A 20179-nucleotide genomic window follows, 5' to 3' on the forward strand; every position below is an offset into this window, starting at 1 on the left:
CTGGAGGTGAGGGTAGCTGGAGAACCAGGCCAGGAGGACCTGCCTAGTGAAGATATATGAGATTGGAAACCCATGTAACAGTCTAGTCACTTTTCTGTAGGGCTGCTGCAGTATGCTGGGGGTACACTCCAGTCCCTAGTCACCTTGGTTTATCTAGCACCTGAAGGTATCAACAGTGAAGGATGTGAAACAGCAAAGATGGCAGTCCCCCTCTCCCTCTGGGAGCTCCATCCCAGGGAGGTTTGAAACTGCTGCTGGCCAGAAAACACCGGCAGAGATGGCTGGACACCCCAGTTGGGAGGTCCCACCCAGTAAGGAGGAACAGAATTGAGGACCTGTGTGAAAAAGCAGTCTGGCCACTTTTTTGTAGAGCAGTTGGGCTGTGTTGGGGGTCTGCTGCAGCCCCCAGTCACTTTGGACTCTTCAAATCTCAAAGGTAACAATGGTTAAAGCTGAAAAACAGCAAAGATGGCAGCTTGCCCCTCTAGTATCAAAGTTTGATACTATTGCTGGCCAGAAAACACTGGCAGGGGTGGTTGTAGACCTTGGTCACAAGATTCTGCCCAGTGAAAAGAAACGAGATCTGGGACCCATGTGAAAAAGTAGTCTAGCTGCTTTCCCATAGAGCTGTGGGGAAAGACAGCTCCAGACCCTAGTCACCTTGGACTTCCTAGAGCCAGAAGGCAACAATGGCAAAGGCTGTGAAGCAGCCTGTCCCTTCCCCTGGCAGCACCATCCCCCGGAGGCTCAGAACCACTGCCAGCTGAATAACAGTGGCAAGAGTGGCTGGTTACCTTGGTTGGGAGGTCCTGCCCAGTGAGGAGAAGAAGCGTCAGGGACCCACATAAAAAAGCAAGCTGGCTGCTTTTTTGTAGGGTGGTTACACTGAAGGCAACAATGGCTAAGGCTACAAAACAGCAAAGATGGTAGCCTACCCCTCCCTCTGGGAGTTCCATCAACACATCAACACTGCTACCAGTGGCTGGCTGGAGTTCCAAGTCAGTGGTCTTATCCTGTAAGGTGCTGTGGACATGGGACCTGCAAGCCATTGCTGCTCAGCCCCCTGAATTCAGCTGCTTCTTAGGGGTCCGTATGGGGGTCTAACCTCCTGCTTTGCCAAGTTGCAGTTGCTTTTGCCTAGAAGCCCAAGTATCTATAGCTCCTGGGGCTCCGCATGTGCCTGAGCAGCTACTCTGCCAAGATGCCACAGAGCTCTGCATATCCGACTTAAGACCCTGGTGCAGTGGTTTACGAGGGGGGGTTTCCTGACCCAAGGGTTGCAGAGATCTATGGGAGAAGCATGGGTCCCCAGGGTTGCTCACTCAGTCATTCTTCCCTAGGCGAGGGAGGCTCCCCTGGCTCCATGTCACTCCCAGGTGGGCAGTCATCCTGCCTTGCTTTTCTACATTCTCTGTGGGTTGTTTTCTTGATGAATCCCAATGTGTGTACATGGATGTTTCAGTTGAAGGTGCTGTATGTACTCACCCCTTCTATTTCTCTCCATGAGAGCAGTGCACACTAGCTGCTTCTAGTTGGCCATTTTGGCCAGCCTCTTATTTTGTTTCTGGATCTGGTTACTGATTATATGATAATTACAAGCTATAAACTCAATATGTAGAGTTTGTTTGTTTGTTTGTAAAAAGAGATCTTGGCCAGGCACAACAGCTCCTACCTATAATCCTAGTGCTTTGGGAAGCCAAGGCAGAAGGATCACTTGAAGCCAAAAGTTTGGGACTAGTCTGGGCAACACAGCGAGTTCTCATCTCTACAAAAAAAATTTTTTTTAATTAGCCGGGCATGGTGGCCTATGCCTGTAGTCCCAACTACTCAGAAGACTGAGGAGGGAGGACTGCTTGAGCTCAGGAGTTAGAAGCTGCAGTGAGCCATGATTGTGCCACCATACTCCTCTCTAGCCTGGGTGACAGAGTCTCACTTGTCGCCGGGGCTGGAGTGCAGTGGCCAGATCTCAGCTCACTGCAAGCTCCGCCTCCCGGGTTCACGCCTTCTCCTGCCTCAGCCTCCCGAATAGCTGGGACTACAGGTGCCCGCCACCTCGCCCGGCTAGTTTTTTTGTAGTTTTAGTAGAGACGTGGTTTCACCATGTTAGCCAGGATGGTCTCGATCTTCTGACCTCGTGATCCGCCCGTCTTGGCCTCCCAAAGTGCTGGGATTACAGGCTTGAGCCACCGCGCCCGGCCAAAAAAATTCTTAAAGAGTACTCATTGGAGTTGAGTTTCAGAAAACCAGGTTCAAACGCTGATTTTTGTACTTAATAATGGCAAGCTTTCTCCCCTGTAAAATTTGGATAATACCTACCTTACAAGATGTTATACATAATAGGTGACGAATAAATGTTAGTGTAATCTCAACCTAATACAATGAATACACCAATCATTAATTGATTAGATGATGATCTGGAAGTTTTACTGTTTAGAAAATATTATTTTTTCCAAATGAAAAACATTTAATTTAAGAAATTAAATTTAGACGATGCAAGTATTTATGGTAAGTTAAGGCAGTAACTACAATGATATTCTAAAATAGCAGTTAATCTAAAAATTGTTGGCACTCAAGGTATATTACATAATTTGTTTTTTAATGATATGAATTCCTAATAACTATTATCTTACAAATAACAATAAAAACAGGTGAGATAAATGTAGCATTTCTTTTCTAAAGATGTCCGCAAAACTATCTCTTGTCCCAAACACTTTTCTGAAATGTATTCTTATCATTCCTCTATCAAGACAGAGCATTTGTTTACCAACCCTCTGGAATCTCAACAGGCCTCATGACTGCTCTGATTAACAGAATATGGCAGAAATGACACTCTGTTCTGAGTTGAGCCATTAACTGGACTGGCAGTTTCCACTTCCTACTCTCTTGGAATGTCACCAACAAACTGGGAGAAGCCCATGGAAGGGTCATATTTAGATGGACTAGTCAATAGCCAACAGGCACATGAGTAATCCATCTTGGAAATTCTGCCCAATCAATCCTTCAGATAACTGCTTCCCCAACCAATATCTGACTGCAATCTCATGAAAGTCCTCAGGTGACAATCTCCCAGTTGAGGCTAGTCCACCCAAAGAAATATGACACTTAATAAATTATTGTTCTTTTTAAAAACTTTATTGAGTATAAATTACATACCATTAAAATCTACCCATTGTAAAATGCCTTAGTTCAGGCTGCTATAATTGGATATTATAGACTGAGTGGCTTATAAAAAAATAGGAATTTATTTCTCACAGTTAGGGAAGCTGGACGTCTGAGATCAGGGTGCCAGCCTGGCCAAGTTCCAGTGAGGGCCCTCTTCCAGGTTGCAGACTACTGGTTTCACATTGTATCCTCACGGTGGGAAAGAAGGCTAGAGAGTTTTCTGGGGTTCATTTACAAGGGATCCCTTTTACAAGGGAACTAATCCCATTCATGAGGGATCCACCTTCATGACCTAATTACCTCCCAAAGGCCTCACCTCCCAATACCATCATATTGGGGTATAGGATTTCGACACATAAATTTTTGGAGGAACACAAACATTCAGCCCATAAGTGTACAATTCAACAATTTTAGTATATTTGCAGTTATCAGCAATCATTACAATCCAATTTTAGAACATCCTCAACACGCCCCCCAAAATGTTCCTTCATGCCTATTTACAGTTAATCCCTATTCTCACTTTACGCCACAACTGTTCTGATTATTGTCTCTATATATTTGTCTTTTAAGAATTTCATATAAATGTAATCATACAATGTATGACTGAGCTTGGCTTCTTTTGAGCCTGGCTTCTTTCACTTAGAATAATGTTTTGAAATTCATCTATGTTGCAGCATATATCAGAAGTTTATTCCTTTAATTGCTGAACTGAATTCCATTGTAATGATATACCAAAAGAAAAAAAAAAAGAATGAGTTGGGAAGTGTTCTCTCCTCTTCTATTTTTTAGAAGAGTTTGTGAAGAATTAGTCTTTTTATTTTATTTTATTTTTTAACAATCTTTAAAATGCAAAAAAAACAAAAAACTATTAAATTGCACACTTTAAAAAGGTAAATTTTATGGTATGTAAACGAATTGAGAAGAGCCTACAATCCCTGAAAACGCTTATCTATTTTTGGTTTAACTTTTTTCTTAGGGTACAACACTTTAGAGTTCATCAAGTTATCCATACCATGGCAAGCCTTCAACTCTAGTCTCTGTCTTTCTAGTCCCATGAAGCTACTAATATAATTGCTCATCCTATTAGTCATTGGTCTCTGTGGAACTGGAATATACTCTTTTGATAGCCCCAAACTCCAGGCTCACTTTCTTGGAGTTCTATCTTCCAACAGATCTTGTATGGGTGATTCACAGGATCTTTTTAGTTCTTCAATGGCTTCAAGTAGATTAAAAAAAATAAATAAATCGTCCACATTTTCTAGTTGCCCTCAGGGGAAATGTTGGTCTGAATTACTTAGTTAATTACTACTGGTAGTTTGAGTCATCAATTTTTAAGGTTATAAAACAACTATACTTTCATCAACAACATTTCTTGTTTGAGGATATAAAATATTTCAGAATGATATAATTAACCACACTTTAAAACAACTCCTCTTTATGCCATAAAAAATTTATACCTTTTGGGTTTAGATTGTGCAGTACAAATTTCAATGTTAATACAAATAATTTCACTATTTATAAACAACAGATATAACATAAGAAGACTACATTCATTTGTACAGGACATTTTTATTATTTGAATTACTTTCATCATCTATTATTTATAATTTGTTCTAAATAAATCCTGTGTGAAGTGGGTAAAAAAGAATAATCTTCATTTTAAAGATGGATAAACTGAAGTTAAACTCATTCATTTTCCCATTCTAAAAACCACTGTAAGAAATTTATCTTAAACTCAAATACATATGACTTTTGTAATCTCACCTGATTTTCCACTGCAGCAATCTGTACTGTCTGATTCAGATGTTGAAACATATTTCAGTATTTGATGTCCACAGCTTATAGAATAAAATAGATAAATATATATGGTAAATGAGGTAAAAGTTTTTTACCTGAACACAATTAGAAAATCTGTTTAATTTTTAACCAAGATCCCAACTGCAACACATCCTAATATTCCAATCTCTCTATAAAGTTAAAAGGCTTTAACCTAGAAAGTATCTGTGTGTCCTTGAAGGAAACAAAATATTTTTGAAAAGTCAACACTGGATCTGAGGTAAACCTCTACTATTAGTAAAGCAGAAATAAGATCAAACACCACATGAACTGGGTACTATCAATAGGTACTAAAGCAGTGTATACTAAAATAATTTAATATTTATTAAGATCTTAGGATGGGCAGAATACCATTACATTTTACCTCAGAAGGAGACCATTTAATTTAAAAAATTAATAACCACTAAAATAAGAAGATATTTATTTAGAATAAATAAAAACTACTAGATAAATAAGGAAAAGAATATAGGCTGAATCCATTATCTAGTTATAACCAAGAACTAGAAAACCGGTAATACTTTATTAAAATACAGTAAAGTCCTCAATATCATCGATAAGTTTTTGAAAACTGACATTTTAAGAACTGACACTTTAAGTGAAACAACTTATAGCACATCTTCAAATAATGGCATTTCATTATAACACCGAAAAAAATATAGTCATTTATAAATGCTTAAAGCTGGAGTTTCCAAGAACCTATCCAAAATGTTGAGGACTTAACTGTAATCAACATTTTGAAAAAGAAATAATAAACAGTTAGGAAACTTACTTGTTACACAGATTGCTATCAGAATTTCTAAGTTGCTGATAAAAATCTGGTGTATTAGGTGCATTGCCCAGATCTCTCTGTAAAATAACGCTTGGCTTATTAAGAAAATCAGCAGTATCAGGAAATTCTATGGGTGATCGATTAGTTAGAGAGCCAGCAGCCACTGGTCCACGGTTGGGAGAATTCACAGGACTCAGACTGGACAAAACACCTTAAAAAATTAAAAGAAAGGAGACAGATAAATAAGAATGTATTTATGTGTATATGTTCATCAAATATAGTTGTGTCTTTATGGATTTTTTCCTTATTTAAAAAAGCAAATTATTTACAATTAAATGATAAATTCCTACATGGGGCCTCAAGGTATTCTAGAAACTTAAGCAATATTTGCCATATTTGTCATGATCAATGGCTGTTGGGTAAACACCCCTGTTGGGTAAATATCTACATTTATAATAGGTAAATGTGAACGGTATAACTAAAACATACATATTGTATGGCAGAAATTTTCCTAATTCCTATTGGTCTTTAACTTTCACCTATGTGTCCCTATCAGACTGATAATCCACATGAGCAAAGCATCTCTACCAAATTTTATTGAATTATTTTCAATTCGATAAAATTAAATTTTATTTAAATTCTCTTTTTTGTGTGTGAGATGGGGTCTCATTCCATTGCCCAGGCTGGAGTGCAGTGGCACAATCATGGCTCACTGCAGACTCAACCTCTTGGGTTCAATTGATCCTCTCGTCTTGGAGACTACAGGCACAAGCCACTGTACCCAGCTAATTTTTGTATTTTTTTATAGAGACAGGGTTTCACGATGTTGCCCAGGCTCGTCTCAAACTCCTGGGCTCAAGTGATCCCCATGCCTCAGCCTCCCAAAATGCTGGGATTACAGGCTTAAGCCACTGCGTCTGGCCAAAGAACTAAAATTCTTAATAGCATTAAGCAAGTTGAGAATAACATCATATGCTAACGCAATGTCAGATCGCTTTAAAAATTACATGAAAATATTTCCAGCTGATTCATTCATTCAACAAATGTTTAGAGCTTACTATATGCTGGAAAATACACTGGGTTTCACAATGGAGAAAAAGATGCCATCCCTGAAACTCAATGAAGCTAGCACATAGTGAAGAATACAAACAAGTGCTAAGTGCTTAATAAGGGAACAAAACAGAGTGCTTCCACAACACATAAGATGAGTCTATAATTCTGTCTATTTATTCCAGAAACCTTTGCTGAGTGCCTCAGACTAAAGCAGTGTGGATATATCTGGAAAGAGGCAGGCAGATTTATAACCTTATTTGAAAATAAAGACCCAAGTAAAGTCTCATTCAGAAAGGAAAACAAGTAACAGTCATTAAGGAGCTACAATATTTTCAGGCATACTAGTAAACTTATAGATGTGTGCCATGGTGTCAACTTGGTTATGGTGCTCAGTTGTTTTATTTAAACACTAGTATAGATGTTGTCATGAAGATATTTTTCAGATGTGATTAACATTTAAATCGATAAATTTTGAGTAAAGCAGATTAACTTCTATAACATGGGTGGACCTCATCCAATTAGCTTAGAGCCTTACAAGAAAAGATTGAGGTCTCACAAAGAGGAAAAAATTTTGTCTCAGGTTCAAGACTGCAACATTAACCCCTGCTAGAATTTCCAGCCTGCCAGACTGTCCTGAAAATTTCCTACTTGCCTGCTTTGCAAACCCTCACAGTTGTGTGAGCTAATCCCTTAAAACAAACTTTCTCTCTTTCTCTGCATGTGTGTGTGTGTATAAATATAATGTTCTTTATTTTTTGCCAATCTGATGGTAAATAAAAGAGCACCATACCCTCACTTTTTAATTTCCTCATTACTAATAAGGTTAAGCACATTTCATGTTTATATGCCATTTGTATAGTTTTCTGCTGAAATGCTCGTTCAAGTCTTTTGCTAATTTTTCCATTGGCTTGTGGTGATGGACACACTCTAAGGTAGTCCCATTAACCCTTGCTCCCTGGTGTTCATGTCTTTGTGTAGAAAACATCTGTGACTGGCTTCTTATCAAAAGAAAGATGACAGGATGTCACCCCTATGATTATGTTTCATTATGGATTCCATCTTGCTAGAGACTCACTCTAGAGATTCTCCTTGCTAACTCCATGAAGTGAGCAGCCATAGTGAGGAAGACCATGTGACAAAAAACTATGGGCAGCCTCTACAAACTGTGGGTGGCCTCCAGCCAACAGCTATCAAGAACCCAGAGCCATCAAGAATCCACAACCAACGGAAATGAATTCTGAGGACAACCTGAATGAGCCTGGCAGTCGATTGATTCTCAGCTGATTCTTCAGATGAGAACAAGGAAGAGCCAACATCTAGTTTCGAGACTTATGACGCCTTAAGCAGAGGACTCAGTTGTGTGTGGACTCTTACACAAAAACTGCTACTTTTGTTGTAATCTGATATGCAGCAACAGAAAATGAATAGTTGTCCATAATTCTTCCACTGACAAAGTTCTTTATACAGCTAAATTCTAGTTCCTTCTCAGATGTTACTATATTTTCAATTCTTTTTATGACTTTTTTTTTTTTTTTTTTTTTGATGGAGTCTCACTCTATCGCCCAGGCCAGAGTGCTGTGGTACACTCTCAGCTCACTGCAGCCTCTGTCTCCTGGGTTCAAGCAGTTCTCTTGCCTCACCCTATCAAATAACTGGGATTACAGGTGCCCGCCACTACACCTGGCTGGCTAATTTTTTTTTTTTTTTTTTTAGACGGAGGCTCGCTCAGTTGCCCAGGCTAGAGTGCAGTGGCAAGATCTCGGCTCACTGCAAGCTCTGCCTCCCGGGTTCATGCCATTCTCCTGCCTCAACCTACCGAGTAGCTGGGACTACAGGCGCCCGGACCATGCCCGGCTAATTTTTTTGTATTTTTAGTAGAGATGGGGGGTCTCACCATGTTGACCAGGCTGCTCTCGAACTCCTGACCTCAAATGATCCACCAGCCTCGGCCTTCCAAAGTGCTGGGATTACAGGTGTGAGCCACCACACCCGGCCTTTATATGACTTTTTAATAAAGAGGTTATTAATTTTCACGTAGTCAGATTTATTCATCTAATCCCATATGGTAAGTATTTTTATGTCTTGTTACGGAAATTTTTCCCTAAAATCATGGAGTGTAGCAGCACTGCATATTTTTTATTAAATTTATCTCTAGGTAATTGATGGCTTTTGATGCTGAGGTAAATGGTGTTTTAAATTTCATTTTCAACCACTTTCTGATAGTATAGAGTAATACAATTAATTTTTCTGTACAATTAAAATATTGCAAAATTTACTTAATTCTATTACTATATTTTTAGAGCCTTCTAGATTTTCTATATATACAAAACAGCAATCTGCAAATAAATAAAATGGTTTATATCTTCCTTTCCAGTATTTATTCTGTTTCTTTATCTTGTCTTCATTCATTGTCTAGAAATTACAGGATAATGTTGCAGACAAGTGTTTACAGTGAACATCTTTATCTTGTTTCCAAAGTCAGGAGAAAAATGTTCAGTATTTCATTATGTATTATGTTTGAAAAACATTTTTGATAGATACTTTATTAGATTAAAAATGTTCCCTCTATCCCCAATTTGCTTAAAATTTTTTATTGTAATTATCAAATTTATCAAATGAACATACATGAAAAGCTTTCTCTGTACCAATTAAGATGACCATATGATTATTCTCTTTTATTCTATTAATGCAGTGAATTTTCAAAGGTTAAACAGACTTTATATTCCTGTAATAATACTTCCTAACATGGACATTATGGTATTAACATTTTAATATATTACTCAATTATATGTGTAACTTTTTGTTTAGGATTTTTGTATCTATATTCACAAGAGATGTTGGCTTCTAATTTTCTTGTAATATCCTTGTCAGGTTTCGATATTAGGGTTACGCCGGCCTCATAAAAATTTGGTGTTTCCTCTTTCCCTTTTCAGTGAAAGAGATGTGTAAGATTGGCTGTGGTAAGCAGAATAATCACCCCCAAAGACGTCCATATCCTAAACCACAGAACCTATATGTTAGATTGCATGGCAAAGGGATATTTAAATTGCAAATGGACTTAAGGTTGCTGATCAGTTAACCTTGAGATGGGGAGATTATCCTGGATTATCTAGTCGCGCTCAATGTAATGACAAGGGTTCTTGTCATTATAAGAGTCACACACGGCTGAGTCCTATGCCTAAGTAAAAGAGAGAGGCAGACATAAAAAAGCCAGAGAGATGGCAGCATCAGGATTCAGACTGACATTGCTGGCAATGAAGATGGAGTAATGGAGTCATGGGCCAGGAATGCAGGCAGGCAAGCTCTAGGAAGGCCTCTGGAAACTGGAAAATGCAAAGAAAATGGATTATCCCCTAAAGCCTCCAGAAGAAACACAGCCCTGCTGACACTTTGCTTTGGGCCCAATGAGATCAATTTCAAACATTGACCTCCAGAATTACAAGAATAAATTTGTGTTATTTAAGTCACTAAGCATATGGTAATTTGATACAGTAATGTCTTAATCCATTTGGATTGCTATAACAGAATATCATAGACTAGGTATTTTATAAATAAGAGAAATTTATTTCTCACAGTTCTGGAGGCTGGAAAGTGCAAGATCACGGTACTGGCAGATGTGGTGTCTGATCATGGCCCACTTCCTGTTTCACTGATGGCCATGTCCTCACATGGTGGAAGGGATTAGAGAGCTCTTTGAGGTCTCTTTTATAAGGCACTCATCCCATTCACAAAGAGTTCACTCACATGACCTAATCACCTTCCAAAGGCTCCAGCTCCAAATACCATCACATTGAAGATTAGGTTTCAACATATGAATTGGGGTGTAAGTGAGGGGATATGAATATTCAGTTTACAGCAAGCAGCTATAGAAAACTAAGGCACTGGATATAATCTTTCATAACAACATTAAATATTGGGAAGAATTTACCAGTAAAGTCATTTGGACCTACAATTTTATTTGTAGGAAGGTTTCATTAAATACTGGGAAGAATTTACCAGTGAAGTCATTTGGACCTACAATTTTATTTGTAGGAAGGTTTTTAACTACAGGTTGAATTTCGTTAGAAGATATATGACTCTTCAGACTTTTTATCATTTTTTGTATCAGTGTCATCTTTTTGTATCAGTGTTACGTTTTCTTCTTTCTTTTGGTTTACTTTGCTGTTAAACCTACAGCTTCTTAAAATGTAAGCTTAACTGATTTTAAATTTTTCTCTTTTTTTGCTATAAATTTCCCAACAAAGCACTGCTTTAGCTTCTTCCCACATTTTAATAAGTCCTATTTTCATTATTATTCAGCTCAAAATAATTTCTAATTTTCATTGTTTTTTCTTAACTCATAGGTTATTTATAATTTGAGGATTTTATGCAGATCTATTGATAGATGTTTTTAAATCTAATTACACTGTGGGGACAGAACATGCTTATGTGTTTTTTAAACAGTTTTTTAAGATATCATTCACATACCATAAAATTTACTATTTTAAATTGTACAATTCAGGGAATTTTAGAAATCCACAGAGTTGTGCAACTATCACCACTATCTAATTCTGGAATATTTCCATAAACTCAAAAAGAAACCCTATACCCATTAGCAGTCATTCCCTATTCCTGTCCCTCCTACCCATAGTCACAGGTGACCACTGTCTTAGTTCATTCAAGCTGCTATAAAAAATACTTTAGTCTGGGTAATTTGTAAACAACAGAAATTGGCTGTTCACAGTTTTGGAGGCTGGGAAGACCAAGACCAAGGTGCCAGTAGACTTGATGTCTGGTGAGGGCTCAGTTTCTGCCTCACAGATGGTAATTTTTTCACTGTATCCTCACATGGCTGACAGGATAGCTAGCTTCCGCAGGCCTCATTTATAAGGGCACTAATCTCATTCACAAAGGCTCCAACCTCATGACCTAGTCATCTCCAAAAGGCTCCAGCTCTTAATATTGTTTCATTGGGGATTAGGTTTCAACATGTGAATTTTGGAGGTACACAAACATTAAAACCATAGTAACCACTAATACACTTTCTATATCTATATATCTGTCCATTTTAGACATTTTATATGAGTAGATTTGTACAATCTGTAGTCTTTTGTGACTGCCTTATTTAACTTAGCATAATGTTTTCAAGGTTCATTCAATGGTATACCACGTAGTGCTACTCCATTTTATTTTTGTGACAAAATATATTCTACTGTATGGTTAAGCCACGTTTTGTTTAACCATTTATTGATAGTCATTTAGGTTGTTTCTAATTTTGGCTATTATGAATAATGCTGCTATACACATTTACGTACAAGTTTTTGTGTGGACCTACGATTTCACTTCTCTTGGATATGTATCAAGGAGTAGAATTTCTGGGTCATATGGTAACTTGTTTAAAATTTGAGAAACTGCTAAATTGTCTTCCAAAGTGGCTATATCGTTTTACTTTCCCATCAGCAATGTATTGTATAGTGTTCTAACTTCTGAATATTTTTTACCCAAACATGTTACTGTCTGTCTTTATAATTACAGACATCCTAGTGGGTATAAAATGGTAGCTCCCTGTGGTTTTGACTTGTATTTTCCAAAATATTAATGATCCTGAGCATCTTTTCATATGGTTATGGGCCACTTGTATATGTTCTTTGGAGAAACATTTATTCAGACCTTCTATTTTCTTTCCCTTCTTTTATTTTTATTTATACTTTTTTTTGAGACAGGATCTGGCTCTATCACCCAGGCCGGAGTGCTGCAGTATCAGCATAACTCACTGCAGCCTCTACCTCCTGGGATCAAGTGATCCACCTAACTCAGCCTCCTGAGCAGCTGGTGCCACCACAAGTCACACCACTATGCCCAACTAATTTATTATTATTATTATTATTATTATTATTGTAGAGAAAGGGTCTTGCTAGGTTGCCCAGGTTGAGATCTATGTTTTAATCAGGCCATTTTTTCTTTTTCTTATTGAGTTGTCAAGAGTTATTTACATATTCTGGATACAAGCCTGTTGTCAAATATGATTTGCCAACATTTTCTCTTATCCTGTGTCTTTTCACTTTCCTAATGGTGTCTGTTAAAGTACAAATGTTTTCAATTTTGATGAATTCTGATGTATCAATATTTTTCACTTATGGACCATGCATTTGGTATCACATTTAAGAATGCCTTACTCGAAACCCAAAGTCACAATATTTTCTCTGATGTTTTCTTCTATAAGTGTTATGGTTTTAACTTTTATTCCTCATGGAATCCTTTTTCTTTTATTTGGCTTCCAGTTCATTTTCTAGTACAAAGGGTATAATGGAAGCTTTTTTCATAATGTGTGCTTTTATTTTTGCTTCTTTTTATTGTACATATTTAAGGCATAGAACATAATGTTTTGATATACACAAACATAGTGAAATGGTTACTATAGTCAAGCAAATTAACATATCCATCATCTCACAGACACCTTTTGTGTATGTATGTGTGGTAAGAGCACCTAAAAATCTATTCTCTTAGCAAAATTTCCAGTATACAATGTATTATTATTGACCATAGTTTTCATGCTGTACTTTAGACCTCTAGACTTCTTGATCCTATATATCTACAACTTTGTAGCCTTTGACCTCTATTTCCCCATTTCCACTACCCCATCAAGCCCCTGGTAACCACCATTTTACTCTTTTTCTATGAATCTGACTTTTTTTTTGTAGATTCCATATATAAGTGAGACCCCAAGTAGTATTTTTCTTTCTGTGTCTGACTTATTTCACTTAGCATAATGTTCTCCAGGTTCATCCATGTTGTCACAAATGGCAGGATCTCCTTCCTTCATAAAGCCAAATAATATTCATATATATATAAAAAATATTATTTGCTCCACTCATCCATCGATTAACAGTTAGGTTATTTCCAAACCTTGGCTACTGTGAATGAACATGGGAAAGCAGATATCTCTACAAGGTGTTGATTTCATTTCCTTTGGGTATATACCCAGAAGAGAAATTGCTAGGTCATATGTCAGTTCTATCTACTTTTTTGAGAAATCTCTATACTGTATTCCATAATGGCTGCACCGATTTACATTCCCTGTGTACAAAAGGTTCCATTTTCTCCACACTCTCGCCGACACTTGTTCTCTCTTATGGCTTTAATGTTTACATTTGAGTCTATGATATATTTCAAGTTAATTTTTCAGTATGGTGAGAGGTAGGATTCTAAATCAATTATTTTGCATGTTCATAACCACTTGTCCCAGCACCATTTATTGAAAATATGATTCATTCCTCAATGAATTATCTTGGTATCCTTGTTGAAAATCACTTGACCATATATGTCAAGGTTTATTTCTAAAACCTGAATTCTATTTCATTGAACAGAAATATCTCTATGCCAGTACCATAGTATCTAAATTATTGTAGCCTGGTAGTAAGTTTTAAAATTTGAAAGTGGGAGTCCTCATACTTTTTCTTCTTTTTTATTAAAGAACTGTTTTGGCTATTCTGGGACTCTTGCGTTTCTACATGAAGTTTAGCATCAGACTGTCAATTTTGGCAAACCTGACATTTTGATAAGGATTGTATCGAATCTAATGCAATTTAAAGAATACTACCATTTAATAATATTAAGTTTTCTGATCCTTAAACGTGGAATGTCTTCCAATATATTTAGGTCTTCTTTAATTTCAACAATATTTTATAGTTTTCATTGTCAAAGTGTTATACTATTTTGCTAAATTTATTTCAAAGATTTTTTAATGCTAACTGTAAATGGAAATCTTTTTGTAACTTGAGTTTTGGATTCCTTAATGTTAGCATATAGAAATAAATTGATTTTTGTATATCCTGCCACATTGATAAACTTATTTATTGATGATAATAGGTTTTAGTGAATTTCTTAGGATTTTATATATATAAGCTCATGCCATCAGCAAACGCAGTTTTACTTTTTCCTTTTATTCCTTCTTACCTAATTGCCCTGGCTAGAACCACTAATCCAATATTGAGGTAAAAGTAGCCTTACTCTATAATTATTAAAACCATGTCACAGTTTTGTTTTATACTAAGTCCAAACTCTAATCCACTTCAGGGATAATTTCTGTTGGTTACGTTTTCCTTGGGTATATGTCAAAAATTTCTTGTATCTTTGCATGTTTCATATATTTTTGTTAAAAATTGTACATTTTACATAAAATACTGTAACAGCTTTATATCAGATCCCTCCAACACCAAAGGTCTATTATGTTGCTGGTTTTGTGTTTGTTTTCTTCTTTCTGATTATTTGTTTAGTGACTTACCTGAATTAATTGTGTAGATTCTGTTTCTCCTGCAATGTATAGTTACTTAGTAGTTCTCTGTTAGCTTTTTCTGTTAAGTTTTTGATTATATTTTTAAGCATGGTTTCCTGGAAGTCAGGGGATCAGCATAATTTGGACATCAACCAATGTGCAGTCAGAAGATTCTTTTTTTTTTTTTTTTTTTTTGAGACGAAGTCTCACTCTGTCGCCTAGGCTCAAGTGGCACAATCTCGGCTCACCGCAATCTCTGTCTCCCAGGTTCAAGCGATTCTCGTGCCTCAACCTCCCAAGTAGCTGGGATTACAGGCACGCACCACCACGTCTGGCTAATTTTTGTATTTTTTAGTTTTGTATTCTGTAGAGATGGGGTTTCACCATGTTTGCCAGGCTGGTCTCGAACTCCTGACCTCAGGTGATCCACCCACCTGAGCCTTCCAAAGTGCTTCCAAAGTGTGAGTCACAGTGCCCAGCCTAATCTTTGTCTTTTAATTGGAGTGTAATTTGTTGTTGAAAACTTGACATTTCAGATAATATACTGACAACTCTAGTCAGATCCCTTCCTCTGCCCCAAAGGTGTATATTTAATGTAAAAAGTGTGCTTAATCCGTCATGCTGCTATTTACTTTTTATGTGTTTCTTCTGTTTTTGCTTTTCTTTTCTCAGATTCTTATTCAAGTTTTTTTAAATCATGCCATTTTATCTCCTTATAAGCTTTTTAGTTATATCTTTTTCTATTGGTCTTTTAATTGGCCCCCTGGATATTACAATGTTCATCTTTGATTATTAGTTTATCTTAAATTAGAACTTTTTACTGTTTTTCAAGCATTGCTAGTACCTTATGACAAATTTAAGTCCATTTACCCCTTGACTACCCTTTATGCTATTATTGTCATATATTGACTTCTACATATTTCATAAATGCTAAAAGAAAGTTATTATTGTGTTTACCCATCAATTTTATTATTATTATTATACTTTAAGTTCTAGAGTACATATGCACAATGTGCAGGTTTGCTACACAGGTATACACGTGCCATGGTGGTTTGCTGCATACATCAGCTTGTCACACACATTAGGTATTTCTCCTAACGCTATCCCTCCCCCAGGCCCCCAACCTCGGACTGGCCCCAGTGTGTGATGTTCCCCACCCTGTGTCCATGTGTTCTCACTGTTCAACTCCCACTTATGAGTGAGAACGTGTGGTGTTTGGTTTTCTGTTCTTGTGATGGTTTGCTGAGAATGATGGTTTCCAGCTTCATCCATGTCCCTGCAAAGGACATGAACTCATCCTTTTTATGGCTGCATAGTATTCCATGGTGTATATGTGCCACATTTTCTTTATCCAGTCTGTTCTTGATGGATATTTGGGTTGGTTCCAAGTCTTTGCTATTGTGAACAGTGCTGCAATAAATATACGTGTGCATGTGTCTTTATAGTAGCATGATTTATAATCCTTTGGGTATATACCCAGTAATGGGATTGCTGGGTCAAATGGTATTTCTTGTTCTAGATCCTTGAGGAATTGCCACACTGTCTTCCACAATGGTTGAACTAATTTACACTCCCACCAACAGTGTAAAAGCGTTCCTATTTCTCCACATTCTCTCCAGTATCTGTTGTTTCCTGACTTTTTAGTGATCGCCATTCTAACTGGTGTGAGATGTTATCTCATTGTGGTTTTGATTTGCATTTCTCTGATGACCAGTGATAATGAGCATTTTTTCATATGTCTGTTGGCTGCATAATTGTCTGCTTTTGAGACGTGTCTATTCATATCCTTTGCCCACTTTTTGACCCATCAGTATTTTTTAATCCTCATCCACCTATTTAGCCTTACCAGTGCTTTTGGTTTGTTCTTGCAGTTCCATGGTTCAATCTGGATAATTTTCCTCCTGCCTAAGAAACTTGCTTTACTGAATCTTAGAAGCACAGGTCTGCCACCTACAAATTCTTTCAGCTTTTGTTTGTTTGAAAAAAATGTACATTTTTCTACTTCTCATCTGATTTACTAAAAGATTTTTTCCAGATTTACTAAGGTATAATTAACAAAAACTGCATGTATTCAAGGTGTACAACATAATGACTTGATTTACATTTTTACTGTGAAATGATTACCACAATCAAGTTAATTAACATACCCATCACCACAGTTACTGTCACAGGAGAGTGAGGATACTAAAACAAATTTTTATTCCAATTTAATTTTTCAAGAATATTTCTTCATTGGATAAAGAATTCCATGTTGTCAAATTTTATACTTTCGACACTTTTTAAAATATGCCACTCCATTGTCTTTGGAGTTCACAGTTGCTGTTAACAAGTCACTGTCAGTATTATTGCTGTTCCTTGAAAAATAAAAACAACCTTGCTTGGTTGCTTTTGAAACGTTTTCTTTATAATTTAGAGGCTTGACTCATATATCTAGCTGTGATTTTCTTGTATTTACCCGGCTTGGGGCTCACTGCACTTTATGAATTTGTTGTTTGCTTTCTTTTATTCGTTTTGGGAAATTATTCCGTCCTTTTGTTTCTCTCCTTTCCTTCTGGAACTTCAGTCACACATATTTTAGAAATTCTATGTCCCATATGTCTCTTAAAGTTTGTTCTGTTATTTATGTATTTTTCTGTTTCTGTGCTTCAGTTTGGAAATTTTCTATCTCTCTGTCTTCAAGTTCACTACTTTTGTATTCTGTTGTATCCAATCCATTCTTAAACCATTGAATAAGCTTTTAATTTAATCAAGTGCATTTCTCAGTTCTAGACTGTCCATTTCTTTTCTATGTGTTCTAGTTCTCTATTTGAAGTATCCATTCATTTTAGCCATTATTCCTTCCATTTCCTTTTAAACATCATTGTTATTTTAAAGATTGTAAAATACAGCATCAATATCATACGTAGATCTTTTTCTAGTGCCTGCTTTTCTTGATTATCAGTAACATTTTCCGACCTCTTCACATGCTTTGTAGTGTACTGTGTATAAAAGAATGTTGTAATTGTATATCTCAATCACAAAATTGTATCTATGTAATATCAGCCATAATGTACTTTAAAAGCAGAATTTATCAGTATTGCTTTGCTATTCCTACATTGTGTTTGTTAACATATCTTTCATCTAAGAGTTTTTAATCATTCTATAATATTTTAATTAAAAAAATTCCTATTATAATGTTTTTCCAGGATGAAGTCATAGTTTTTTTTTTATTCTAATACTAAAATTCTTTTCTCCATAATTACCATTCTACGAAAAAAAAATACTCTTTCTTGAAGATTTTCCCTTGTCCTGGGTCTGCAACCATTCAGTTTAGTTAAATAGTTATATATTTTATCCCTGAATCCCTACTGCTTAGCAAAGTACTTGGTACAGAGTAGATATTCTAAAACTGTTTACTGAAAGAATTAGCAAATGGTCAACTAGTAGCCAACCCAAACTGCTAAGTCATGTTAACTCATAACACATGAAATTGTATTCAAAATTAGCTGTAAATATGTAATGAAAACTGTTTACACTATCATATACTTTGAGAACCCCCATATTTGAGTCATAAAGAATGATTTCTTACCAGCTCTTCTCAGACCTACATGGTGAGTCAGTGATACAGAAGATGACCTTTGCTTCGGGATAGTCAGTAGATTTGAATTAAAAGGCCCATTTAGATAGCATCCTTGACTAAAAGGGAAAAATAACAGGTTAAAATTTGTAAAAACTATGAAAAGTTTCATCTTTTTTCCTTATGGTCCTCAATTTAATTAGCAAATATATTCTTATAAATTCAGAGTTTGGGCCTCTAGTGCCTAAGGTCTAAAGCAGGAGTCAGCAAACTTTTTCTGTAAAGAACCAGATGGTAAATACTTTGGCTATATGTTCTCTATTGTAACTACTCAACTCTGCCGCTATAGCACAAAATCATCCATAAACTAAAATAAACAAATGGGTATGGTTTTGTTTCAATAAAATTTTACTTACAAAAAAACAGGTTATAGACCAGATTAGGTCCATAGGCTGTAGACTGCCGATCCCTGGGCTAAAGCAGGTTATCACAACTACTTTGAAGGTTTCTTGAAACAGGCTACTGGTCTCATTCCCAAGGTTTCTGATTCACTACGCCTGGGGTGGGGCCATATAATCCGCACTTCTAACAAGTTCTTATATGATGGAGTTTCTGATCCAGTGACCTCACTGAGAACTACTGGACTAAAGTACAGTTTTTCATTTTTTTCTGTTCCCTATCCTCACAGATGTTGACAACTTTTATTAGTGTAGGCAAAAAACAAGCATTAAGCAAATAATACTACCCAATGAACTCATCACCCAATGAACTCATCTCCCTGCCAATGCTCTGTCATTCTTCATATTTTCATTGTGTGAAAACAAGTAATTCAAAACCAAAGTTTGGAACTTTTATTTTGAGACTTAAAGGAATGTGATTTTGGGACCTCAGTCATTAACAGGCAGCTGTAACCTAGGCAGATACAACCTTGATTTCCCTGACTACAGATTAGCCTTTTTCCCCCGCAACTTACATTGCTTTGCTAAATGCTGCAAAAAACTAAAGGATGTCAGAGAAGCTTCCTTCCCTCTTTACTGTTGATCTTCATTATAGATTAACTTCCCTTTTTCTTCTCGTACACAAAGACATGTTTTCTAAGATGGAATGTTAAATATATTCTTTAAAATTGGAAAAAGAAAACAAAGAAGCTGTAAATAATCAAACTGCTGTAACTCAGAAGCCAACTTTGTGTGGAATATGTTATTCTGTTAAACATCTTGGTTTTCTGCCTATACAAATATGATCCTAACTTTTCAACTTTGAAGCACTGACCCTATTTCCTTGGAGTCTGTGTTTCCTGGATGGGCATCCTCAGCTTGTGTTTGAATACTCTTTTAAGCTGGATTATTATTCTTTTGATTATTTCATACTGGCAATTGCCTACAGGTGGAGTGGCAAAGACTGGAAAAGAAGAGTAACAGTACCACCCAGGGCAACATTCAAATAGAAAAATCTGTGTGTTCCCGGGCAAGATGCCCGAATAGAAAGAGCTCCAGTCTGCAGCTCTCAGCAAGATCGACGGAGAAGCCGGGTGACTTCTGCATTTCCA

The 20179-nt window shown here is 36.5% G+C and overlaps 1 protein-coding gene across 4 annotated transcripts in view; it reads right to left on the reverse strand.

Annotated features, from left to right (window-relative positions):
- PDE3B (phosphodiesterase 3B) overlaps nt 1–20179 on the reverse strand; it is a 258881-nt gene that overhangs the window by 74477 nt on the left and 164225 nt on the right. For all 4 annotated transcript variants that reach the window (XM_073018078.1, XM_073018074.1, XM_073018068.1 and 1 more), the window contains exons 5-7: nt 18643–18749; nt 5768–5978; nt 4927–5000 (exon numbers count right to left, since the gene is read on the reverse strand). In XM_073018078.1, the coding sequence (XP_072874179.1) occupies nt 4927–5000; nt 5768–5978; nt 18643–18749 (392 nt within the window). The remainder of the gene's footprint in view (nt 1–4926; nt 5001–5767; nt 5979–18642; nt 18750–20179) is intronic.

Source organism: Chlorocebus sabaeus, chromosome 1, assembly GCF_047675955.1.
Source record: "Chlorocebus sabaeus isolate Y175 chromosome 1, mChlSab1.0.hap1, whole genome shotgun sequence".
Taxonomy (NCBI): Eukaryota; Metazoa; Chordata; class Mammalia; order Primates; family Cercopithecidae; genus Chlorocebus; species Chlorocebus sabaeus.